Raw genomic sequence first — 24,237 nt, forward strand, 5'->3', positions numbered from 1 at the left:
TCATGTTTTTCTACATTCATTCATGGCCGAGCTGAGTTCCGGGATGACATCGCCTTTTCTTGCTGCAACCGTTGTAGTTTTTGCTACACCCATCGAGGAATTTTGCTACATCCCCTTTTTTCCTCGTGGAGCTGCAAGCTCGACGGCGGTGTTGAGGATTTTTTCCTGCAACCGTTGTCTTCATTTGCTACGACCGACACGGGAAAATGCTACAACGGGCATCTCTGTTTTTTGCTGGAACGAGTCAATCATTGATGAGGCGGAGCTGCATCCATGACAAAAAAAGCTACAACTCGCATGATTTTTTGCTGGAACCAGCTTTAGCATCGGTTAGCCAGAAAACACTAGTAGATTTCCTACCACGGGTCAGCTCGGGGATCTCCGGCGAGTGCGGGCAGCCAGAACGGCGAGCACGGACGGCCGGGGCGACGAGCGCGGGGCGGCGCCATGGCCGGTGCGACGAAGCACGGGCGGCGCCCTTGCCAGGGCGACGAGCGATGCAGCGGGCGGCCGGGGCGACGAGCGCAGGCGGCGCCATGGCCGGGGCGACGAGCGCCACCGGCGGCGAGGGCGACGAGCACGGGCGGTGCCAAGGCGGCAAGCGCGGGCTTCGTGGTCGCGCATCCATGGCGGCCTTGACTGGCTCGCTCCTCTCTCTGTTTGCTGGAGACGCTGGAGACGAGGATAAGGTAAGGAAAAAATAGAATAAGAAGCTGCGATCTGATGGTCTCGTGCAGCCAGATCGGGCGGCTGGGGCAGACCGGCCGAAACTTTCGGCCGCACCGGCGCCCAGTGCTGCCCCACCTTTAAAGGTGCCTGTGGAATTATACTCGTCGTGTATGGTTGGTTTACCACCACTGCACGCTAGGTACTTACTTAGGTAGCCAGCTTGGGCTATATATACGATCGGTCCGATACGTGCAAGGTGCAACAGCGCACCACAGATCAGTCAGTGCAACGAACTCATTTACGTACGATCCTAGCTAGAGCTTGGACGAGGATGTGCAACTGCGGTACGGTAGGACCTTCAGCTACGACCGGCAGCTGCACATCCATGTCCAAGCTCTACCTACTGTCGTCACTACTGTAGCTGCTCCACGCTCAGCGACCCCTGCGCCGCGCGTGTGCCCATGGCGACGGAGGTGACCCTGCGCCGCTTCGACCTCTCGGACGTGGACGCCATGATGGCATGGGCGTCCGACCCCGAGGTCGCCGCCTTCTGCCGCTGGGCGCCCTTCGCGTCCACGGAGACGGAAGCCCTGCTCGCCCACATCCGGGACACCGCGCTCTCGCACCAGTGGTACCGCGCCATCTGCCTCGCCGGCGACGCTCGCCCCGTCGGCTCGGTGTCCCTGGAGCCCACGGCTGACCCGTGCCGCGGGGAGCTCGGCTACGTGGTGGCCCGCGCGCACTGGGGCAGGGGCGTGGCCACCGCCGCCGTGAGGGCCGCGCTCGCCGCGGTGTTCGGCGAGGTGGAGGGGCTGGCGCGCGTGGAGGCGCTGGTGGACGTGGACAACGCGGCGTCGCAGCGCGTGGCGGAGAAGGCCGGGTTCCGCCGCGAGGGCGTCCTGCGGCGCCACTACTGGCACAAGGGCCGCGTCAGGGATCTCGTCGTCTACGGCTTCGTCTCCGGCGACCCCTTGCCCCCATCACATGAGGATGAGGTATGTAAGCCACTCACTCGCCTTGGCCTCGTGCGTCCAGCGTCTCACTCTGTCCAACGAACTAGGCTCGGAGATCGATGGAGCGAGAAGCGGCAGCCCGGACGCCGGAGCGCGCGGACGAGGTGACCCTCCGGCCGTTCGACCTCGCCGACGCCATGACGGCGTGGGCGGAACACCCCGTACTGGTACCGCCTACGGCCTCCATGGCGTCGGGGGTCTACTTCTCCCCGCCCCGCGACGCCCTGCTCGCGTTCCTCCGGGGCACCGACCCTCCGCACACCTGGATCCGCGCAGTCTGCCTCGGCGGCGCCATCGTGGGCGCGGTGACCGTGTCGCGCACAGAGGACCGGTGCCGCGCGGAGGTCGGAACCGCGCTGGCGCGCGCGCACCGGGGCACGGGCGTGGCCGCGGCGGCCCTGAGGCGCGCGGCGACCGCGGCGTTGGGGGACCTGGAGGGCGTGGAGCGCGTGGAGGCGCTGGTGGACGCGGACGACGCCGCGTCCCGGCGCGCGGTGGAGGACGCCGGGTTCCGCCGCGAGGCCGTGCTGCGGAGCCACCGCGACGCCAAGGACGTGGTCGTCTACAGCCTCATCTCCACAGACGACGACCCACTCATCGGCTTACGCAGTTCATGACGTCGTTGGCTTGTTGCCTTGCCATGCGATGCTAATAAAATTGACTCACGCATCATCAACACGATCAAATGTTACCAAGAAAAGAAACCGAATTACATTGCTGTGTTTCACTCTCAGCCGCGGATTACAAGAAGGTGGTGCTGCTACTGTTCTGTCAGTCTCCAAGAGATCGGAGCTTATGTATGAGAGAACACACGGGCTCGATTATTGAACTTTTTTGTTGAGTTGCGACTTCGACGGGATCCCCATGGAGACGGCGAGAGAGCACGGGCATTGCAGGATGCCGGCCGGCGAGCGATCAGGCCTCCCAGCCGCGGAGGACGGTGGCGCGGGCGACGCGGTTGACGCCGAGGGTGAAGGCGCCCATGCGGAGGTCGCAGTGGTGGGAGCGGCACATCTCCTTGGTGTCCCGGAAGGCGCGGGTCATGTACGTCTTGAGCTCCCGGTTCACCTTCTCCTCGTCCCACATGAACCCCTGGATGTTCTGCACCCACTCGAAGTAGCTCACCGTCACCCCGCCGGAGTTGGCCAGGATGTCCGGCAGGATCAGCACCCCCTTCTTCGCCAGAATCTGCACCACGAACATGTGCATTTCTCCACTGTCAGTCAGTGTGTGAACTGAATTATGTCAACAAATGCGAGCTTTGTTTTGTGGCAAAATTTTGGGTGTTCTTGCCTCGTCGGCCTCGGGGTCTGTCGGGTGGTTCGCAGCCTCGATGATGTACTTTGCTTTGATGGCATCAGCATTGTCCCTAGGAGAAGAAGAAAATCATGGTCAAGAACAGCCTTTTTGTTAACAAAAATGTTTTCAGATACTGAAAAAAATAACAGCCAGGAGGATACTAGTATAACTGAACTTCGGAGGAGTAATCTGATAGAAGGTAGGATGAAGTGAGCTGGGACGAGGAGAAAGGAGAAGATTACTTGTTTATGACTCCTCCCAGTGCTGCCGGGATGAGGACGTCGCACTCTTCCGTGAGCAGCGAGGTTGGGTCGACGGCGTCTCCTCCGTCAAAGCCCTTGATCCCGCGGTTCTCCGCCGAGTGCTTCATCAGCTTGGCTATGTCAATGCCATTGGAGTTCTTGACGGCCCCTGTGACATCGCTGATGGCGATCACCTTGCCTCCAGCTTCAGTGATCAGTTGAGCAGCCCAGGAGCCAACATTACCAAACCCCTGAAAAAGGCAAGCGGCCAATAATTGCTTATCTCTGCAAAATGTAGGTGAAGAAACATAGTTCTGATCTTACTTTCTTTTTAGTAAGAAAAGTTCTGGTCTTACTCCCTTTTGTAACCATAAAGTACAAAAGTGCGTATTGTGCGATCCACTGACGGCCACTTTTTAACTAGTACATATTTCTTAAATCTATGTTTGTAATAATAGATTGAGGCTTCATGACTCACACCACACTGAATCCTCAGTTCAATTACTTTTCATCATTTTAAATTCAAAGAGCTTAACTCATTAGCCTACACATTATTTAATTACCTGGATTACAAAACGCTGGCCTGCAATGCCTTTGCCATGCTCTGCAAGTAGGGCTTCAGTGGCAAACAGAACTCCCCTTCCAGTAGCTGCATCTCTTCCCAGTGATCCTCCAAGGTCCTGCGTTGAGCAAAAAAGTTCAGGAACATGCGAAGAGGGATAACTAGAAACCAGATTTCTCTGGACATTCAAATCCTGGTGCTCCCACTTTTCATCTGCAAACAACATTTCCGTTGCACATTACATGATAGAGTTTCAGGATGAATACTTACCACAGGCTTTCCTGTCACCACAGCAGGTGAGTAGCCATGGAACTTTGAGTACTCATCCAGTATCCATGCCATTGTCTGAAAGCCATGAATGAAACAAGCAAAAGAATCCACATCAGAATACAGATGAATAATTCTCACAACACTCTGCAGAGAAATAATAAATATGCAATGGACAATAAATACCTGTGCGTTGGTGCCCATATCGGGAGCTGGAACATCGGTGTGGATGCCAATTAAGTCGTGAATTTTCTGGGTGAAAACTCGGGTAAGCCGCTCGAGCTCCGATATGCTCAGGTCTCCAGGACTGCATCCGATGCCACCTTTAGCGCCTCCATACGGAATATTGGCCACGGCTGTTTTCCATGTCATCAGTTGCGCCAAGGCATTGACCTCGTCAGGATCAACCTGAATTTTTATCATAGCTTGTCAGTGCAAGAACTTACTACGATCATGGTTGCCAGTGTCTTGAACTTGCATGCACATGATCGATTTTTATGGAAACCAAGTCAGAATGTGATCCAGTGTAGTAGCTTTAGTGAGATGTGACTAATTTCCAAAATAGCTTTGTTCTGCTTTACTGCAAGTAGACATTGCAATTGCATAGCTAGGTATGGGCTGAACAATAAGTCATTCAACTATCTGACAGGTTCCTGAAGGAGATCGAATTTATGCTGAAGGACCATTTCAAGTCGGCGACAGTGCGGCAAGAATCAAGTGCTTAATGGCTGGTTGTGTCATGATGAACAGAAGAACCCAGGAATATATATACTTATGTGTGCTCAGTTGCTCACCTCATGGTGGTATCTGATTCCACCCTTCATAGGGCCCCTGGCATTGTCATGCTGCACCCTAAACCCAACATAGGATGCTAATGTCCCATCATCTTTCGGAATTGTGCACTCAACCTGCAACCACAAGCTTCATTGTTATACTGAATAATGGAACAAACAGTTCACCTCACATAGACAGGACACATGCTCATAAATTAGAAGGGTCCTGGACACAGTTTAACCTTACAGAGTAAGTGGCCAAGAGGCCAGTTCAACAACTTTTTTGCCATATTCAGCAGGAAAAACAGAATAAATTAACATGGATACGGGCTACGGCAAGCAAGAGAGTGTGAAAGAAAATCAAGTGAAGTCTCTCGCAAAAAAAAAAAATTCAAGTGAAGTAGTAGGTTGGAAAATGTCAAATCCGAAGATAATCTGGTAGCCTAACCAGAAACTCATAAATTTACAGACCAGATAAGAAATAATCGCAGGTCAACTACCATAAGTCCCCAAGGACCAAGGTGGTACTACTTCTCAATAACCACTGAACTCCATAGAACAAAGAGCGTAAATCGCTATCCAGATTCACTCATTCACAGCAAAATATGTATAATCCGGGATCAAGGAATAATCACCTTGATCTCCCTGAAGGGGATGAGCAGGCTCTTCTCGAGCTTGGAGTCGAGGCCCAGCAGCTTGGCCGCCTGCTTGAAGTTCCGGCTGGTGGCCGCCAATGCGTTCATCCTGCTCGACGAAATTCCCCCTCCGGAGCCGCCGCGCCTGAAAAAGAGATCGAGAACCCAACATCATCAGTAAAATCCGAGAAACCAAATCACACGAGACAAAAAGATTAAACTCTGCGCGAGGAACCAGAGGATAATCTGCTTTTATATTACCGACGAGCAGAGTAGCGGCGAAGTGTTGTTAGTGGCGAGAGCAGGGGGGAGGCAGCGGCACAAAGACTATGGAGGAGTTTCAGGTAGGCCGTATGCATATGTAGGCACACTGAACCCCTCGGTGGATTTGGGTTCCGTTCAAAAAGCAGAGGAGATTTTTTTTTTTCTTTTTAATTTTAATTTGTTTTTGTTTTTTTTGTCTCTACCAGGATAAGAACAAGATCTGGTTCTCGGCCTGCCTGCAATTAATTTCCCTGGAAACCCGAGCCCTGTCTGTAATCAATACCGTAATTAACTATTCCTAGCCTACTAGTACCAGATTGAAGAGCATCAATCTATGCCATGGAATCGACCATCTACACTTTTATTTAGTTTAGAGGTGCTATCTATACGTGCTAGTAGGAGCTTACTAACATCTACAGTACAAAAATAACACTGTTCTAGGGCCAACATCTGAATGAAGATTCAGACTGCCGACAGCTGCGCTTGTTTTGCTGAGAAAATGCCCAGAATTTGAGCCGCAAGCCAGTGGAAGGGGTGTTCAAGGAAGCCTCTGCATGTGGCAATTTCAGATTGCTCAAATCGGTTGTATGTATGCACTGTACTGAGGTGTGCATGTACGGGCTTGTACAGCTTGCGCCAGGCAAACTGCTGATACGCTGACGGTGCTGAGCATCCATGCACGTGTAACATGTGATCCCTGACACTTCATGCTTACAATACATGTCTGTCAAACAGTCAAGTATTCCCTCCGTAAACTAATATAAGAGTATTTAGATCACTATTTTAGTGATCTAAACGCTCTTATATTAGTTTACAGAAGGAGTACGTACTAAATATAAGGCTTCTTAGAGATTTTATAATAGAGACTATATACAGATGTATATAGACATGTTTTGGAGTGTAGATTCACTCATTTTACTCAGTATGTAGTCTGTACCAAAATCTCTAAAAAGCTTATATTTAGAAATGGAGGGAGTAGTACTTAATTACAGCTACAGTTAGAGCTCAACAACTTGGTCTAGCAGTTGAGTGATACTACTACTGTAGAAATCAGTTGTCTGTACTTTGGCCGCCTGTAAGAGATGGAAATTTCAGAAGCTACTTGGCGAAAAAGCACATGGCTGACTCAGCTGCGATGCTCCGTGGAATTATTTGGCTAACCATGCAGTCTTGCACTGTTTTGCATAGCGCAATCTAAATAATTGGACACAAAGACACGTGTATCCCATGGGTCAGGGGGTTGTTGGCAAACTCGGATTAAGGCTAGCTGATGGTCTGCCTAGGATGTGTGAAGCATATGCCATATGCCGTATGTTATTTATTTATTTGATTGACAACACATATGCCATATTTTGTTTGTGTCATATGGTGACAAGAAATATATCATATGTCATGGACAGGGCTGGTATGATAATTAAACGAACCTATTAGTATGGCTAATGCCAACTTTGGCTCAGGATAAGAGGGCATAAGTTCCAGGAAGATGCATTCGCCGAAAAGTGGGGGCAGATTGGGGGAGCAGGACAATCCCAGAACGGGCAGCAAAATCATGTGGAGAAGAAGAAGAAGCAATAGGGATCGAAAAGTGGTTTAGCTGCTTTTAGATGCATGGATTCCAGATTATGCAAGGCCTGCATTATTTGTCCTGTTTTATGCTATCTCTTTTTTAATGCCCCAAAATGAACGACAAAACAATCGCCCCACTATCAGTGCAGATAATGATAATTAAGGTGATGCTTTCAGATCAGAGGATGATGAAGGCAAATATTCTCAAATCAGAGGATAATGAAGGCAAATATTCTCATAATCAGATCCCGGATTAGGTAGCCGTAGATGAACAAGCCCAATCAAAGCTGCAGAATACTAGTACTAGTACAGAGTTCAGAACCTGGATAAACCATCAGTAACTCATTGATCTTTCTCTGGCCATGTGATCACTGCTAACACTAGCACACTACCATGCAGGAAACACAAAGGGAGAGAGGGTATTACTTTGTTGCAGCACCTGATCAGGATGAGTGAATCCTAGCGGCTGAGGGATTTCACCCGTGCTGCCCGCTCTGTTGTGGCATTCTGGCAGAGGGTTACAAGGGGTTTTATAGGGAGAAACCGGCTGGGAATGATACACGGAATTAGTTCGGAGATATGGGGGAATAAACGAGGATCGTATATTTCTCCAAGGACTTTGGACGATTCCATGTGCTTGGGTTGAGTTGGCCGGGTTGCATTGCATCGAATTCCATTTCATTGCTATTCGAGGGCCAAATGGGCAGAGGGTCCACGCCCCGAATTCTCAGTCTAGTCAGAATGGAGCTACAGAGATTATGTTCGCAAACTGGTAACTATGCTCGGTTGGTTAGGTATCCTGTGCTAGAATACACCCATCTGGATTTAAGTCATATACTTGCACTCTCAGACGAGTGCTCGTATTTTTCTGAATTTATTCCACAATTTTTTTCGCTATTTTCTAGTGGAAGACGTCTTGCGCCTTGACTATGAGGTGCCTATGATGAGATTTACCGGTTTGGTCTCTTGGAGATGAGTGCTCGTATTTTCATGAATTTATTTTGTAATTTTCGGCGCAATTCCTTAGTGGGATACGTTGTGCACCTCGAGTACGAGGTGCCTATGATGAGATTTGCCGACTCAGACATGCTTGTAGGGTCAAAGTGTGTGCGCATGCCTTTTTGGGGAGTGCACTTGTGTGTGAGCATTTGTATTTCCATAGAAAGACTGTGTGTGTGAAAGAGAGAGAGAATCTGTAGTAAGTTCTTCGGAAATAAGCGTATTTCAGACGCACCTCATCCACCTTGCCTTCACAATAATGCGTCAAGCGATGATTATGACAAATCTGGTCCAGAAGATATCCTCAGGGAGAGAGAGCAGATCATCAAATGCAGAGCAACCGAAAGCTCCATGTCATGAATTATGACGAGAGACGCATCCTCTTGCATCACCGGTGGAAAACCGCGGAATATGGAACCAATCGCAGGATGCGCCGCGCAAATTGGCGCAATTGGAGTCCAGCGACATGGCCACCCCCTCTTCCCAATTGCTTTAGAATTCTTTCCTCGTAGATGGATGGATGGATGACTTGTGTTTGTTTCGTGGACAATGCATAGATTACTACTAGACCTTTACTGCCGTGTCATGGATGTAGCATCATGCTGCATTAGGCCAAAAAAGCACGCCCAAAAGGGAGGTTCTCTCAGCAGAAAAGTGTATGTGTTTCGTGTGTGGAGATTCCAGCCTTTGTATGCCAACTTGTGATGAGTCTTCAGTGTCACTCATAAGTCTCCTTTCAGGGTTCATGTTTTTTTTCGAGAATATTTTAAAAGCATTGTTTTGGGGAGTGCTAACTGGGAAGGAAGCTATCTAGGGATTTCTGGATTTCAAAGGAATTTGAGAGAACAATAAAATTCCTTGTACATGTTGCAAGAAAGGAATGATGATTTCTTTGGAAGAGGAGAATTTCGGAGATCGTTTCGTTCCCCGTAGGAAGAGGGAAATGTTCCCACGTGTCAACCGGGGATTAAATCGAGATTCAAATTAGTTCTAACATCATTATAGAAAGATATTTTCATATTGGAGACTGATACTTTTAAACTTTAATATAGTTGTGTGCATCGTAATGATGCAGAGGCGGGGTGATCCTTCTTTTTCTAAAGACATTTCAGAGAAAGATATTTAAATGTTGGGTTTGTCTAGGACACATTTAGATGTGTCATAGTTATTGCACATCTAAGTGACACAATCAAGTATAGAAAGAAAAAAGAAAAGATAAAAATAAATACCCATACGAATCTCCGTGTAAGATCAATGACGTAAGACTTAGATGTGCAATACTTATGGCACATCTAGATGTGCTTTAGCAAAACTGTTAAATGTTATATGGATTTTTTTTTTTGAGAAATATCATGTGGCTGTTTTTCCCTGTGCGAATTACTGCAAATTCCTCATGGAACATCTTTTGGGATTAACTACTTTGTTTGCAGTTATTTACATAAAACTGCACCTGTTATTCTTGTGCAGTTCATTGATTTTCATTTTTCTGAGACCCAGAGAAGACCTCAACTTCATGCACAATAGGGTGGATGGACTTGCGTGCTGGAGTCAATGCCTACCATTCGGTGTAAAGGGAAAAGGCAGACAGTCATTTCCCAATCTGAATGTTGATTAGGACTACCACTTACAAGAAAAAAATAAATCCTGACCATAGCACCGTTCTGTTAGATCTATTTTCGAGTCATCGTGTTAGTGGTGCTAATTTTAATTTAAAACTTAAGACAGCCCACTTGAGCTACAGCAAAGAGGCCGAAATGATAGTCAAAGTTGAAGAAGAGAATGTGACACCTCGAGTTTGCAAGGGCGCGTGACCTCTCGAGTACGCAATAAGCACAAAGATGAAGATGTTAAGGCAGTGGGTTGGTTTGAGTTAGGGCATCTCCAACGCTATTCGCTAAAGCCAACACACTATTCATCCAGGGCCCGTTCGTGGATCACATACGGATGGATCCACGGACAGGACACGGGAGCCGGTCATTCAACTTTGTCCCTCAAATAAGCATCATATCCGAATAGGCGGACCTGGACGACAAAGCACATGGATCGTGAGGACGTATGGTCCAACTGACAGTGGGTCAAGCGGACCTCTACATGCTGCCTGGACAACCGTAAATCAATTATTTGTTTGCTGCCATGATACTAGAATTCAGACATCTAGATTGGTTTGTGGACATATACGGGTCCCCATTTGATGACAAAAGTGAACAAAATTGGTCCAGACACCATAATCCGGATATTTACGAGAGTTTTGAGGGCACATGCTTTCGAGATGCCCTTAGCCCTAAGGGTTCTCAAAAGAATTGGGAAACCAAACACACTACGTTTCCTGACTGATATGCACACAACACTTGAATCAAACGGGGTAGGAGTGTTGGCCATTGTGTGGTGGCTGCAGCATGCCGACTATAAATCCGCAGTAGTATTTTCGCATAGATAGCAAGATCATAAAATAAAATAGAATAGAAACAGACGCAAACGAATCTTTGCTTTCGAACAAAACCCTGCCATCAAATAGGTTGTCCCAGGAGCACCATATTCTAGGAGCCCAAGTTATGCCAAATGTTACGCTCAGGCATTACTCAATAGAGGTGCAAGGCATGCCAAACAACCACAATATGAAAGAATTGTTGTGATTTATGTTCATCATGGAGCGAACTAGTTGAATTGTAAATTCAAAAAGTATTTAGTCAAGTGTAAAAACGATGCAGCCAGGCCATGTTCTAGGAATTATCCACTATCTTACATTCTACAGGTTCTTCAGTCTGTAGGCTCCGGAAGTCAGCACTTTGTGGATGGCAAAGGGATCTTCCCAAGGGTGGTGAGAGCTTGTGCATCCTCTCCTTCTGAATCAGGCAGAGCACAAGGTCGCCGGCCTGGTGCTCGTAGATTTTACTGGTAGATGGGATGAGAGATACAAAGAAACAACCGTGTGTTTTGCAATACTTCTAGTTGGATGAATGCTACGGACCTAGTCACAAAGATCTTTGAGGAGCTACAGTTGTGGACCCTAGCAGGAGGAAGAGGAGTCAGCGTGTGGTGTGAGTAGCGAGCGTGAGGTAGTAGGAGTAGGAGTAGAGTGTCATTTTGCCTTAGCCGACCTGTGGCTTTGAGGCCTCAAGTTCTTGTAAATACTCTTTCTATCTTCTATAAAGCTACGGTACGTATTTTGCATACTCTCAAAAAAAAGGCATCCTTTTTAGAGAATTTAATCTGCTCTAAAACAGAGTATACGCCTGTGACTGTGAGCCCAGTTGAGCTTTTGAGCTTTTCTTTACTGAAGGCTGAAATCTTCACCTAGGCTAGGAGTACCAAGGGGCATTAGAGAACGGAGGGCACCTAGATTGATCTGAAAGACTAGTTTGAAGCTGCCCATTAGTCTCTTCTCACAAAACTGTTCATGACAATTCAATGTGACATATCAACAGAGTCCAGGTCCAAGCAATCAATGTGTTTGTTTAGCAACCAATACATTGCATCACCGGCCAAGATCTTCTATACACTACAAAAAGGTGCTACTACCAGGAAAAGAACAGTGCACCGAGACAAACCACATAGTAGATACTAATCATCCACATACATATTAATCACCAGCCAGGTCCAATGAAAGTAATCTGTGTCAGATTCCAAGTTTTCTCAGCACCCTTCAAAGGAAGTAAGACAGGGATAACTGTATCTTTACTTGTGATCTCATCATCCACATACATACTAATCAGTTTGAGTTTCAAAAAAAGTAAAATTTGTCAAACCTATCAGATTCATATATCAAACAAGAAAGAACTGCCATGGTCGCCAAGAATTAGATCTATAAAACAGAAAGAAAAAATAACATAAAGGACACGTTTCCAGGATATAAGCTGGCACAAAGAACGCCACCAATCAGGACATACCACACGTAAGAGAATAGCTGTAGCGTCCGAGACTAATTACTGCGAGGAACACAAGTCATCCTCAGGAATTGGTAACGAACCCGCATCAAACCAAGAAACAAACAGTAAGAAACATACAGACTACTCCACAGATAAATCATCAATTTGGGGGAGCTCAGACAGCCAAGGGTTTGTCTTAAAAAATACTACCTCCGTCCAAAAATAAGTGTCTCAACCTTAGTACAACTTTGTACTAGAGTAGTACAAAGTTGAGACACTTATTTTGGGGCGGAGGAAGTACTACTGAAGAGGTAGCATCAGAAACTCTAGTCCACGTAGGTGTCATCACCGCTCAAACTCCTTAACTAGCAAACATAAAAAAAAAACAAGATGGAACCGAAGAACATATCGATTGATGGGATGAGATATGGGAGCTCAGACAGCCAAGGGGTCGTCCGCAGATGCCACTGAAGAGGAGGCATCAGAAACTCTAGTCCACAAATTTGTCATCACCACTACAACATCATGGACCATCAAAAACTAAAAATAAGAAACAAACCAAATCGAGATTCATCAAGAATCAAAAGAGCGATGTTTAGGGGGGGGGGGGGGGGGGGGGGGGTGGCCGGATAAGCTATTGCTGTTTGGAAAGAAAAAATGACATCACATTGCTGTTTGGAATTTGTAGGCGGCATTGGTGGGGATTTATATAAAAAAATTGAAGGTGGGGATTTTTCTAGGGTTTTCCTCTCCTCTTTGCGGGTGCAGATGGGGTAGGCCGACGCATCCACCTGCGTGAGAGGCAGACAAGGCCACAAGACGCACTTTATTTCCTATTTGCCACCTTTAGCAGCGCATCCGTAGGGAGCTATATCTCGCTTATAGTGAGATTTTTTAGCAAAGGTAGCAGGCCTTATTGAACATCAAGAATGTTACAGGTATTATGAGCGTATCATGCAGATTGCCTAACCAAATATGCCTTCCCTGAGACCCAAAAAGATGAAGGAGAGTTCTGTTAAAAGCTATGCAATGATTAACAGAGTTTCTGCTGCAACATCTACGCCAGCGCCAATGCTCTGAATCTGAAAGTTCTGTTTAATGGTTGCTTTCATCCACCAAATGAATGTAGGAGTAGGCAACAAAATCAGAAGCAAAACCAAAACCTCAAGAAAGAAAAACATAGCCTAGGGGAAGATATGCACATTTTCTTACATTAATAAATGTGCCAGAAGACAGGTAACACGACGCAGTTTGGTAATGCGTCGTGCTGTTTAATGCTGGCCGGTGTTTCCGATTAATCTATGCTTCCCTCTACAGGATGACCAAACTGTTAATAGGCCATTCTTCCAGTTGTGAAGCAACAAACACATAACATTTTCCATTGAAGCATTGTTTTTGGGCAGGGATAAGATATAACTAAGTATTTCCTCAGTTTAGGTCTCCAAATTGCTTCCACACCACGCCATGAGGTAGCGCATCAGAGGAACGAAAGTATTTAGTTTGATCATCATTGGACAGTTTTCAACATCAGAAAACATGAGATAAACAACAAAAACCATTATTTGGGGCGGGAAGAAGATAAAATGAAGTACTTCCTCAGTTCAGGTCTGAAAATTGCTTCCGCACTGTACCATGAGATAGCACATCAGAAGAACGAAAGTAATTGGTTTCATCATCAGACAGTATTCAACATCAGAAAACACAAGATAAACAACAAAAAACCATTGATTTGGGGCAGGAAGAATTTAAATTTAAGTATTTCCTCAGTTCAGGTCTCCAAATTGCTTCCGCACCGCGTCATGAGATAGCGCATCAGAAGAACGAAAGTATTTAGTTTGATCATCATCAGACAGTTTTCAACATCAGAAAAAATCAGATAAACAACAAAAACCATTGTTTTGGGCCGGGAAGAAGATAGAATTAAGTGTTTCCTCAGTTCATATCTCCAAATTGCTTCCACACTGTGCCATGACAATAATAAGAAGTAACTTTCTGAGGGCACCCTCAGAACATTTGCATAATTGTATCACAGTATTTTTCTTAGGATATTTGTCCAGCCATCAGGAGGCAAAAACAGGAACAAAATGGCAACTAGAAAACAAATAAATAACAATATGAGGTATGTCATTGCTTCTGATCGCTCTAGGTGATAATATATATCTCATCAACACATGAATCAGACAACTATATTTTTACGAACACAGGTGAGCACCACTCACCAGGATCCAAGAACAACAATCTGCGGTCCAGAAACAGACTAGGAAAGAGGAATCAAACTGCAGTATCCTCAGTTCAGGTCACCAACTCTTCCATATTCAAGATTTTCGGAACAAGGAACGTACCATTGTGATTGATGGTTGAGCTGTCAGACAATGCTTTCTGGGCAAACGCACTCAATCAAGCAAAAGAATAGTCAAGCAGAAGTGAAGAAAGAGGATAAAGGAATAATAGAAGATCAAATCAGTATCCCTCAGGTAATATGCTTATGTTTTTCATCAACAGAGAAAACTCAGGTCTCAAAGATGTGCCATCACTGGACTCACAGAACTGAACCGAATAGAAAAGGACAAATTAAAATCAGGCAATTTTGGAGAATGTTCGCTGGGGAAGCAACTATCCCCAAAAGTCTAAAACCCAAAATGGGGCGTGGCCAAGTGGTAAGGCAGCTGGTTTTGGTCCCGTTACTCGGAGGTTGGAATCCTTCCGTCCCAGATTGTTTCTGATGAAACAAACAGTGAAATCATACTTGTAGCTAAGAGAACAATGCTTTCATCTGTTAAAACCTCAGAAAACTGCATAAATTTTCGCCACTTAAAAATCTGACAGTAATTCCAACATGTAGCTAATCATCATGGGCATAACCCTGTACTTATCCAGTTGGGCTTCTCTTGGCTGGAGGCTGAAATCTTCACTTAACTAGGAGTACCGAGGGCATTGGAGAACTGAAGGCAACTAGACTGATCCGAAAGACTAGGTCAAAGCTGCTCATCAGTCTCCTCTCACAAAACTGTTCGTGACAATTCAATGTGTTTGTTCAGCAAAAAATGCATTGCATCACCGGCCAAAATCTTCTACACAGGTACTACTAGAAAAATAACAGTGCACAGAGATTCAAAGTATTCTCAGCATATGTACATACTAGGAGTAATCTGTGTCAGATTCAAAGTATTCTCAGCACCCTTCCGAGGAAGCAAGACAGGGATAACTGCATTTTTTACTTGTGATTTCATCATCCACATAGATACTAATCAGTTTGAGTTGAAAAATATTTATAAAGGTACAATTTGTAGAACCTATCAGATCTTCATATATCGATTGCTGACATGATCACCAAGAATTAGATACAAAAAGTAGAAAAAATAACAGAGGACTGCTTGTGAATATATGCAGCGCAACTACCCTCGTACGCATCATGTTGCTGTAGCAGCAGCTGTCATCTACTCCCTCCGTCCCAAAATGTAAGGAAAAAACATCTTACATTTTAAGACGGAGGGAGTAACTAACAAAGCTCGTCGTCATTTGACCTCGCATCCTCGCACTGATGCCAGGACCGAGCTGCCTGCAACTGACGACCTGAAACTGTAGCATTGCAGCATGCGACGCCACGGAGGGTTGCGGCGATGGGAATTGCCCAGATATTGCATGACTTAGAGAAGACTTGCTTTAGTGGGAATTGGAACCAACTTCTTAAGAATGTAAGATTAATTTGTACCTTTTATCCTTCTTTTGTACAGTTCTCTTTATCAATACCAGATATTCTGAATATCAGCTTTTGAGTTTTTTTTCTCAAAATGAAAAAATTAAGTCTTCTACAATAATGCTTCTGTTAGACTGAAAACTGTAAAATAACCACTGCCTTAAACTGATACCATCTGTCCAAATCGCATCTCACTAATTTGGCTTTTCTTTGCCTTCTTATTTCCTCCACACATAATGTTGTTTTATTGTCAAAGCAAAGCTGTTAAAAAACACTAGCACGTTGCACTGAAATAAAGACCATCCTCGTATTTCTTCAACCGAATCTGAAGCACAAACAGTGATATTGTCCCACAGGATGTCTAACATGGGGAAGGTCAATCCAAGGCATGGGGCAGCAACAGGTGCCTGAGTTAGCATCGTTTAGGGGCAGCACGCCTACCACTTGAATCTTGTTCTGAATTGGTGCGCATAAGACTTCTCATGTGGAGCTAAACATTAAAAAGGTAAAAAAGGATGATTTCGAGGGCCTCAGAGATCTTGGTGGTTGTGATCATCAAATGGGGTGGTTGCCCCATCAAGAGTAGCAAATATTTTGATAACATCACTGGCTCCAAGGAAAAACACAAACAAACACCGCTAAAACAAATAGGAATCAAACGACTAAAGCCGCCTGATGGCAGATTGTATGACGAGTCAGAAGTAGCTGGTTGAAGATCTCATGTTTATTACAAATCACCGGGAATCCGAATGATTTTCTTCTTCATACTCGCAATCCAAGCCAAATCATGCTGCACAAGATGCTGGAAGTAATCGTGTCAGATTAGAAGTATTCTCAGCACCCTTCCGAGGAAGTAAGTGTATTTTTACTTGTGATCTCATCATCCACATCCATATTAATCAGTTCGAAAAAACAATAAAAATCAAATGCTCGTACAATCTATCATGGCCGGCACATTTAGATCCAGAAAAACAAAGAAAAGAAAAAAAATAGAGGACGGCATGTGAATGTATGTGGCGTTTCCAGGATAAGCTGGCACAGAGGACGCCACCAATCAGGATATACCACACATCAGAGAATCGCATGTAGCGTCCGAGACTAATTACCACGAGGAACAAAAATCATCCTCAGGAATTGGTAATGAACGCGCACCCAAAAATGTTGTTTTGGGAGGGAAGATATAATGAAGTATTTCCTCAGTTCAGGTCTCCAAATTGATTCCGCACCACACCACAAAATAGCGCATCAGAAGAACGGAAGTATTTAAATTGATCATCATCGGACAGTTTTCAACATCAGAAAACATGAGATAAACAACAAAATCAATTGTTTCAGGGCGGGAACAAGAACAAAAGTATTTAGTTCGATCATGTTCAGACAGTTTTCAACATCATATACAGTCATCAGGAGCCCAAAACAAGGACAAAATAACAAAAAATAAACACAAACAAACAATATCAGGTATATCGTTGCTTCCCTCTAGGTGATAATATCTCATCACACATGAATCAGATCACGATGCATGAACAACAATCTGCAATCCACAAACAGACTAGGAAAGAAAAATTAAACTGCGGTATCCTCAGCTCTTCCTTACTCAAGATTCCAAGTAGTTAAGTAGAATGGAGATTGATTGTTGAACTGTAAGAAGCAAATGCACCTCCATCAAGCAAAAGAATAGTCAATCAAGAGTGAAGAAAGAGGATCAAGGAATAACAGAAGGTTGAATCAGTAGACCTCAGGGATTATGCTTATGATTTTCATCAAGGAAGAAAAGTCAGGTCTCAAAGATGTGGCATCACTGGACTCGGGAACTTAACTGAATAAAAAAGGACCAACTAAAAGTCATAAACATATAATGATAAGCAGGAGCAATTTTGGAGAATGTTATTCGCTGCCCCTCACAATTAGAAGTAGGGGAAGCGACTCAAGATTCCCATAAAGTCTAGCCCCTGGGAAAAATCAAGCCCCACAGATACATAAAACAAAAGGACCAACTAATAAAGGGAGTCTTCAACATAATTTGTCCTCAGAATTGCAGAATGACAGCATGGACGCATAGCGACCAATCAGTCCCGAAAGATGGTATGATTTAACAGGTTTTTCATCACCGGAACCATAAACAAGGTCTGCATAGGTCGAACCTAAATTATTTTAGGGTTGGAAGTCAGAATTGCATATTTGACAACATGGCAAACAAGTGCGCACCAATCAGACTCAACATCGTGACAATAATAATGACGGAAATGTTGTATTCATAAACAAAAATGCAAAAATCTAAGCCTTTCATTAGTTAAGCAGATAAGCAACGACACCTAATTAGGCCAACCTATGTTAACAGTTCAGTGAACGAATTACACCAACAAACCTGTAAGTCATCGATCATTCACGGCAATAGACCGGGCACACCCAAAAAAAACAGGATTCGATTAGCCAACAAACCTGTAAAGAACATAAATGCATAGAATAGACGAGCTCCTGCCAACCATTGAAATGACTCGAAGCCCATGGCAAAACAAACTCTCAAAGAGTTCAAGAAGGAATTCAAGATACAATATATTAAAGGTTCCAGAACAAAGACATTATCTAGGGCAAAACATCATCCAAGGTAATCGTCTAAACAAGAACACTCCTTAAGATTCTGGAAATGGACCAACACAGTAGTAGCAAAGCTATGGGGGATGGTTGTGAAGCAGCTTATCGCTTCTTGGAGACACCAACAGTCTTTCCTCTCCTGCCGGTAGTCTTGGTGTGCTGACCACGGACACGCACGCCCCAGTAGTGACGCAGACCACGATGGTTCCTGGAAAAGAGGAGGGTTTCAAGCATAAGTGATTACTCACGCATCTATGCACTAGGACAAGGCTACTGCAACAGTATAGTCTAAAGGAATCAGGCATCACCATACATCTCTTGGAAACAAAGCATTGCTATACAGAACTACTGGGTCACATACAAGGTACACCAGAAGGATACAGATGAATATGTACAAGTAATAGACAGGCTAGTCCTAACAGATTGACCAAACTGAACTTTTGTAACCAAAACTGCTACTTGCCTTTATAACTTGAGAGCAGGGCTTCTCGTTAATAAGAGTAAATACAGACATATGACATTGTATTTTTGCAGAAAAGAAACATTAATTCCGATCTACACAAGCTAACGCTGGACTAGGTTAGGCCTATTTCACAGGATAAACCACTACAGAATGAAGCAGATGAAGTCAGCACATGCTACCAGAACAACACTATGCACATCAAGAACAACAGAATAAACGCATTTCAGGCATTCTAATGTCCGAAGATCTGCTTACAGAAACCCACTATGTCAAACTCCAGACTAGACTGTAAAGTACTGGATGAGATATCAACTACTGCAGCTACTAAAGCATGTGCAAGATGTTAGTTAACAGCATCATAACCAGTTGAACATAGCGCATAATCATCGATCAACCACCAAACAGTATGAGAGAAGCAAAAACAAACAAGAGGGGGAGGAGTTTATACCTGATCTTCTTGAGCCTCTCAAGGTCATCCCTGAGCTTCATGTCCACGGCGTTGGACACGACCTGGGAGAACCTGCCGTCCTTGTAGTCCTTCTTCCTGTTGAGGAACCAGTCCGGCACCTTGAACTGGCGCGGGTTGTGCACCACCGCCATCAGGCGGTCCATCTCCTCCGAGGAAAGCTCTCCGGCCCTGCACGCCCACCACAGAACACAGCGCACGGCTCAGCACCACACCGACAGCGACGAGATCTGGCGAGAAAGGGGGGCGGTTGGTTTCCTCACCTCTTGTTCATGTCGATGTCGGCCTTCTTGCAGACGATGTTGGAGAAGCGGCGGCCCACACCCTTGATGGAGGTCAGCGCGAACATGATCTTCTGCTTACCGTCGACGTTGGTGTTGAGCACACGCAGGATGTGCTGGAACTCCTCACCCGCGATCAGCGACTGCGGCCAGAGAAGGATCACGAACGTCAGCATACGAGGCGGGATCCGCGAGAGGAGGAGGAGGAGGGCGGAGATCGGAGGGGGTAGACGCTTACCATGGCTGCAGTCGGCGGCGGCGGCGGCGGCGGCGGCGCTCGGGGGCAGGAGGGGAGGAGGTGGGCGTTCGCGTCTAAGGTTTTGGAGGAGGGGTCGTGGGGATGAATTATATACCCGGGGTGAAACCCTAGTGCTTCATCGGACGGCTGTGATCTGCGCGGGCTCTGTAAGTGGGCGGCTTTGTTGGGCTCTTTTCTCAACGGGCCTTTATCTGGAGTTCCTTGGGCTTTGGTGGCCTCTTGCACCCGCCGCTGTAATCCTGGAGGTCCCGGTCACTGTGAACCTTCTGGGTGAGAGCAACTAGTTAACGAGCGCTCCTTCGGAAGTCTCGCAACAATCAGCGGTACTTGGCGCGCACTCAGTCATTCGCCACGTGTCGCGCTCTGGACGCTCCCTTCGGATTTTGTTTTTTTTCCGCACGCGTTTTCGGCTTTTAAAAGTTTTTTTTTCAGTTTTTTTCGACGTTTTGGTTTTCCGCCGGTCTTCCTTAGCTTTTCGATCAAAAAAATTCGAAAAAAAAAATTTGTGCGAAAAAACGTGTTTTCTTTTTTTTTTTTCGCGAAAAGTCACGGTTTTTCTTCCGCGAGAGGCACGGTTGTGCTTTAGCGAGAGTCACGGCCGTGCCTTTTTTTTCTTTCGCAAGAGTCACGGTTTTATTTCCACGAGAGGCACGGTTGTGCTTTCGCGAGAGTCACCGCCGTGCCTCTCGAAAAGGAAAAAACAAAACACATTTTCTGTTTTTTTTTCTTTCGCGAGAGTCACGGTTTTGCTTCCGCGAGAGGCACGGTTGTGCTTTCACGAGAGTCACGGCCGTGAGACTCGGAAAGAGAAAAAAATACGCGTTTTCTGTTTTTTTTTCTTTCGCGAGAGTCACGGTTTTGCTTTCGCCAGAGGCACGGTTGTGCTTTCGCGAGAGTCACGGGCGTGCCTCTTTCGGAAAGGGAAAAAACGTGTTTTCTGTTTTTTTCCTTCCACGAGAGTCACGGTTTTGCTTCCACGAGAGGCACGGTTGTAATTTCGCGAGAGGCACGGGCATGCCTCTTTCGGAAAGGGAAAAAACCGTGCTCCCGGTTTGGTTTTTTGTCCGTTTTTTTTCGTGAAAAAAAATATCGTCAAAACCTATCAACATGGGATCTAGTTTTGAAGATCTCGACGCGAGGAATTCAATAGTAAAAACGGTTTGAGATTTGGACGCACAGTTTAAGAGATAAAACGTCTTGAATAAATGGATCTACGAAAAAAAGAAAACTCCCAGGTTGCGACAAGTGGCGCGCTGCATGTGCGCCACTTGTCGTGACCTGTAAAGGTGGAGTGTTTTTTGCGACGAGTACTTGATTTCGACCTTCTGGCTGAACCCCTTGACACAGCTGCAGTGCATCAGATTCTAAAAAAAAGCTGCAGTGCGTCAGGGCATTGAGGTTGCAGCTGCCCCACAGAGCGCATAGACCTCGCACTGGATCGGTGGCTGGGCCCAGACTAACATCCACTGCTGCGAGGAATCCATCCATGACAGATGCTTGATCTGCCCGCCCACGTCGCTCAGCGAGTAGAAGAGGTAGCCTTCAGTGTCGTTGTTGATGAATGGGATGTCGAATGTGAGACCGATTGTCATCTCCGGTGCAAGGGTAAAGTTATGGCCGTTCCAAGGGCCACTGGACCAGTAGGTTATGGACAGATTCCACCGGATGAAAAACTGTGGCGTGCCGTTTGGGTCCAGCTCCAGCGTGAACAGCCCTGGAGACGGATCTGCCATGTTCTTCCAAGGAACAAGCCTCTGGCTCACGCCGGTGATCTTGTTCAGCCCGAGCTTTCCCCCTGGAAGCCAGGTGTTTGTTGGATGGTCTATGCTCCGCCACTAAATTATCGATGAATTCGACGCGTCGGTGAGGTCGAGGCTACCGGTGTCCCTGATGATGGCCATGGTGGAGTTGGAGGTTACACTCACGTTGGTCGACCATAGCTCCATGTTCCTGGAGTGGTCAAAGAGGACAAGGTTACCATCGCTGCCCATGGCCAAGGCAGCTCTGGCCGGGTCGGAAACCGGCAAGTCGGAGGTCGCCGTCGTCACCGACAGTATGTCGCTGTACCATATGGCTATGTAGTAGCTGTTGGAGCTGGAAGAGGAGGTGGTGTTACCTTGTGTCGGGGAATAGAATCCCAAGGTGAATTTCTTGCCCTGGGATACAATCCTCTGTGTCGTCCCAGACAACAGTGAGGTGGAGTTGATGATATCAACGGCTATGCAGACAAGGATTTGGCTGAGTAGGAGGAGGAAGATGAGAGGAGCCATGGATGGGAGCTTGGAAGAATGCCCAACTACCCAAAGCTGGCAGGAGCATGGGAGTTTGAACTTTTTGCCTAACTCGTGGTGGTGCTTGGATGTAGAGGTTTTTAGGTTGGTGAGTATTCAGTGTCATTGTTGAAGAATGTGAGGTCAAAAATTTGTCATCTAGTATATCATGGACTAATTCAATAGGAAGATTCCATTGACCTGGTACAGCAGGCTCTGGTTTTCCCTTCCCTGATTAAGTTTTGCAGATATTGTAGCAAGACTTGTCTCTCATCCTGCGATTACTATATACTTTGTGCATGCTTCGTAATTGTTTTTTTTTCCAAGAAAACGTAAATGTTTTGCATCCCAGTGCATTAAATTGAAAGAAGTTTATGGATTTGGCTGAGTAGAAGGAGGGGGAGGCCAGAGGAGCCATGGATGGGGTATTCCATGAATACTGAATATCCAGGCACTCCTGGTGAATGTTGATGGCTCAGTACAGAGGTTTTTTAGGTTGGTGAATGACTTCACCTCAAAATACTAGCAAGGACCCTTCTTTGATCTAGTACACTAGCTAAGGCTGATTGAAAGGTAGACACACCCAACAACATTATGGTGCCGAATCATGGATCAGTTAACAGAATGCAATCTAGTCACTACTGTGCTGAAAATTAGAAGGGGGTTAACTATGGGGGCTGTCCTTTCCTTGATAATATTATTCTGCCTATTCAATTCATTCTAGGTCAACTTCAGCCACTCCTTGGACTGTGAAACTTGACCTAGAGTGTCGTTCTCGGTTGGCAGCCGCACTAGATTAGCTTACCACCAGCCGCCCAACTTATTCTGAAGACCCACGATTATTTCTGTATGAATTTTTCTGAAGGCCCCCGATTATTTATGTAAAAAGCTATGTGGCCTCTTGTATGTGTTTCTCCCGAAAAGCATTTTAGCAAAATAATATAAGCACATGTGCTACTCACAGAAGATCCCACTAACAAGTGAGAAGCCCTTTGACCTGCTCTCCTTCAGCTATGGAGGGAGCCATTCCTGGCCCCTCTTTGCTTCTTTCTCATTCTTGGAGCTTCTCTTCTAAATATTCTGTTCTTACAAGACCATGATCTAGAACGACTGTACGAGGCACATCAAGAACTTTAATTTTCTCTTCTTCGGTTTGGAGCATATCAGGAAGCCAACACATACAGTCACACATGTTCAAGATGAAAGATCGTTCACTCTGATCCCCTAATTTGCAGTATTCATTTGTGGGTCTGGTTTTTACTGAATATATGGAAATTATAGCAACATAAAAGAAATGTAGATTAATTCGAGTTGTTCTTATTTTACTGGTATCAGCCGCAACAACAGAGTGTGCATTTTCAACAATAAAGCTTGTTAAAACAAGACTCCGTAATAAAATGGAGACATTTTTTTTTTCGAAAGTACGCAAATTGCGTACCATAGCTTTATAGAAGAAGAGAATATCGGATACAAGACAACTACCACTCGCTGCGAACAACGAGCGTAGCACAACTCCACATCTGGCTAGCCACGGACATCCACACACGACAACACAACTACAACGCAACATTGCCTGCACAAAACCGAGAGCCTCGCCGCGTCTTGACCGACGTCAGTCACCACCGAAGAACAGTAGCTCCCGAAGAAGGCACCGTCTTTGAATCACCAGCGACGACCATACATTGTGCCGAAGCAGAACGATCAGGGCAACGGCAAGCACCGGAGGAGCGCAACATAGGATCATCAAGTCTCTTGGCACGATGCTCCCAACAGAGGGACGACGTCGCAGACGCCGCCATCGTGTCGATCCAGAACAGAATCAAGGCTTTCGCCCGGAGACAGCTGCCAATCCCAAGCATGCGAGAGGGATGGCGACACACTCGACGACGCCTCTGAGGAGGAGAACGACACCCACGGGTGCCATCACCGCCGGCCCGGTCAGAACCGGACAGGGTTTTCATCCGTAATGCCGCGCATCTTCACACCTCCAAGGTTACGGGCAGCATTGACCAAGATGCCTCGCACCGCCGTCACCGCAGCAAATTGCCGTC

General features: G+C 46.1%; 4 protein-coding genes and 15 non-coding genes across 20 annotated transcripts; 1 reads left to right on the forward strand and 18 right to left on the reverse strand.

Moving 5' to 3' along the window:
* The first annotated feature begins 835 nt into the window (after nucleotides 1-835).
* On the forward strand, nucleotides 836-2,354 carry LOC109768722 (uncharacterized). The gene is made up of 2 exons (XM_020327458.4): nucleotides 836-1,664; nucleotides 1,730-2,354. Exons 1-2 carry the CDS (start codon nucleotides 1,131-1,133, stop codon nucleotides 2,297-2,299), a joined length of 1,104 nt encoding a protein of 367 aa, XP_020183047.1. The 5' UTR covers nucleotides 836-1,130; the 3' UTR covers nucleotides 2,300-2,354.
* On the reverse strand, nucleotides 2,355-7,953 carry LOC109768721 (glutamate dehydrogenase 1, mitochondrial). 2 transcript variants are annotated; one of them, XM_020327457.4, is made up of 9 exons: nucleotides 7,717-7,953; nucleotides 5,461-5,605; nucleotides 4,847-4,960; nucleotides 4,239-4,460; nucleotides 4,056-4,130; nucleotides 3,787-3,903; nucleotides 3,224-3,474; nucleotides 2,976-3,051; nucleotides 2,355-2,870 (listed from the first exon to the last, which is right to left on the reverse strand). In XM_020327457.4, the coding sequence occupies exons 2-9, from the start codon at nucleotides 5,566-5,568 to the stop codon at nucleotides 2,598-2,600; spliced, it is 1,236 nt and encodes a 411-aa protein (XP_020183046.1). In that variant the 5' UTR covers nucleotides 5,569-5,605; nucleotides 7,717-7,953; the 3' UTR covers nucleotides 2,355-2,597. The 2 variants fall into 2 exon arrangements, with proteins under 2 accessions (XP_020183046.1, XP_020183045.1); XM_020327456.4 differs by lacking the exon at nucleotides 7,717-7,953 and adding an exon at nucleotides 5,722-5,988.
* A 3,945-nt stretch (nucleotides 7,954-11,898) lies between these two features.
* LOC120965673 (small nucleolar RNA R38) lies at nucleotides 11,899-11,991 on the reverse strand. The gene has a single exon (XR_005758701.1). It is a non-coding gene; the product is annotated as a small nucleolar RNA R38 (small nucleolar RNA).
* Nucleotides 11,992-12,582: 591 nt separating this feature from the next.
* On the reverse strand, nucleotides 12,583-12,677 carry LOC120965714 (small nucleolar RNA Z157/R69/R10). The gene has a single exon (XR_005758739.1). It is a non-coding gene; the product is annotated as a small nucleolar RNA Z157/R69/R10 (small nucleolar RNA).
* A 696-nt stretch (nucleotides 12,678-13,373) lies between these two features.
* LOC120965768 (small nucleolar RNA snoR137) lies at nucleotides 13,374-13,517 on the reverse strand. Its single transcript, XR_005758791.1, has one exon. It is a non-coding gene; the product is annotated as a small nucleolar RNA snoR137 (small nucleolar RNA).
* A 60-nt stretch (nucleotides 13,518-13,577) lies between these two features.
* LOC120965648 (small nucleolar RNA Z159/U59) lies at nucleotides 13,578-13,673 on the reverse strand. Its single transcript, XR_005758690.1, has one exon. It is a non-coding gene; the product is annotated as a small nucleolar RNA Z159/U59 (small nucleolar RNA).
* Nucleotides 13,674-13,745: 72 nt separating this feature from the next.
* Nucleotides 13,746-13,838, reverse strand: LOC120965649 (small nucleolar RNA Z159/U59). Its single transcript, XR_005758691.1, has one exon. It is a non-coding gene; the product is annotated as a small nucleolar RNA Z159/U59 (small nucleolar RNA).
* Nucleotides 13,839-13,912: 74 nt separating this feature from the next.
* Nucleotides 13,913-14,008, reverse strand: LOC120965644 (small nucleolar RNA Z159/U59). The gene has a single exon (XR_005758686.1). It is a non-coding gene; the product is annotated as a small nucleolar RNA Z159/U59 (small nucleolar RNA).
* A 613-nt stretch (nucleotides 14,009-14,621) lies between these two features.
* Nucleotides 14,622-14,693, reverse strand: LOC120965660 (small nucleolar RNA R66). The gene has a single exon (XR_005758696.1). It is a non-coding gene; the product is annotated as a small nucleolar RNA R66 (small nucleolar RNA).
* A 238-nt stretch (nucleotides 14,694-14,931) lies between these two features.
* LOC120965742 (small nucleolar RNA snoR77Y) lies at nucleotides 14,932-15,014 on the reverse strand. Its single transcript, XR_005758766.1, has one exon. It is a non-coding gene; the product is annotated as a small nucleolar RNA snoR77Y (small nucleolar RNA).
* Nucleotides 15,015-15,302: 288 nt separating this feature from the next.
* On the reverse strand, nucleotides 15,303-15,396 carry LOC120965675 (small nucleolar RNA R38). The gene has a single exon (XR_005758703.1). It is a non-coding gene; the product is annotated as a small nucleolar RNA R38 (small nucleolar RNA).
* A 982-nt stretch (nucleotides 15,397-16,378) lies between these two features.
* On the reverse strand, nucleotides 16,379-16,464 carry LOC120965617 (small nucleolar RNA SNORD24). Its single transcript, XR_005758661.1, has one exon. It is a non-coding gene; the product is annotated as a small nucleolar RNA SNORD24 (small nucleolar RNA).
* Nucleotides 16,465-16,542: 78 nt separating this feature from the next.
* Nucleotides 16,543-16,624, reverse strand: LOC120965664 (small nucleolar RNA R12). Its single transcript, XR_005758700.1, has one exon. It is a non-coding gene; the product is annotated as a small nucleolar RNA R12 (small nucleolar RNA).
* Nucleotides 16,625-16,857: 233 nt separating this feature from the next.
* LOC120965747 (small nucleolar RNA snoR80) lies at nucleotides 16,858-16,991 on the reverse strand. The gene has a single exon (XR_005758771.1). It is a non-coding gene; the product is annotated as a small nucleolar RNA snoR80 (small nucleolar RNA).
* Nucleotides 16,992-17,042: 51 nt separating this feature from the next.
* On the reverse strand, nucleotides 17,043-17,138 carry LOC120965646 (small nucleolar RNA Z159/U59). Its single transcript, XR_005758688.1, has one exon. It is a non-coding gene; the product is annotated as a small nucleolar RNA Z159/U59 (small nucleolar RNA).
* A 448-nt stretch (nucleotides 17,139-17,586) lies between these two features.
* LOC120965661 (small nucleolar RNA R66) lies at nucleotides 17,587-17,658 on the reverse strand. The gene has a single exon (XR_005758697.1). It is a non-coding gene; the product is annotated as a small nucleolar RNA R66 (small nucleolar RNA).
* A 218-nt stretch (nucleotides 17,659-17,876) lies between these two features.
* On the reverse strand, nucleotides 17,877-17,969 carry LOC120965613 (small nucleolar RNA SNORD96 family). The gene has a single exon (XR_005758657.1). It is a non-coding gene; the product is annotated as a small nucleolar RNA SNORD96 family (small nucleolar RNA).
* A 391-nt stretch (nucleotides 17,970-18,360) lies between these two features.
* LOC109768723 (small ribosomal subunit protein uS13z/uS13y/uS13x) lies at nucleotides 18,361-20,032 on the reverse strand. Its single transcript, XM_020327459.4, has 4 exons — nucleotides 19,896-20,032; nucleotides 19,640-19,800; nucleotides 19,359-19,547; nucleotides 18,361-18,655 (listed from the first exon to the last, which is right to left on the reverse strand). The coding sequence occupies exons 1-4, from the start codon at nucleotides 19,896-19,898 to the stop codon at nucleotides 18,550-18,552; spliced, it is 459 nt and encodes a 152-aa protein (XP_020183048.1). The 5' UTR covers nucleotides 19,899-20,032; the 3' UTR covers nucleotides 18,361-18,549.
* Nucleotides 20,033-20,621: 589 nt separating this feature from the next.
* On the reverse strand, nucleotides 20,622-23,210 carry LOC141022169 (G-type lectin S-receptor-like serine/threonine-protein kinase At2g19130). Its single transcript, XM_073498311.1, has 2 exons — nucleotides 21,842-23,210; nucleotides 20,622-21,751 (listed from the first exon to the last, which is right to left on the reverse strand). The coding sequence occupies exons 1-2, from the start codon at nucleotides 22,184-22,186 to the stop codon at nucleotides 21,302-21,304; spliced, it is 795 nt and encodes a 264-aa protein (XP_073354412.1). The 5' UTR covers nucleotides 22,187-23,210; the 3' UTR covers nucleotides 20,622-21,301.
* Between the last annotated feature and the right edge of the window lie 1,027 nt (nucleotides 23,211-24,237).

This window comes from Aegilops tauschii, chromosome 5 (genome assembly GCF_002575655.3).
Source record: "Aegilops tauschii subsp. strangulata cultivar AL8/78 chromosome 5, Aet v6.0, whole genome shotgun sequence".
Taxonomy (NCBI): Eukaryota; Viridiplantae; Streptophyta; class Magnoliopsida; order Poales; family Poaceae; genus Aegilops; species Aegilops tauschii.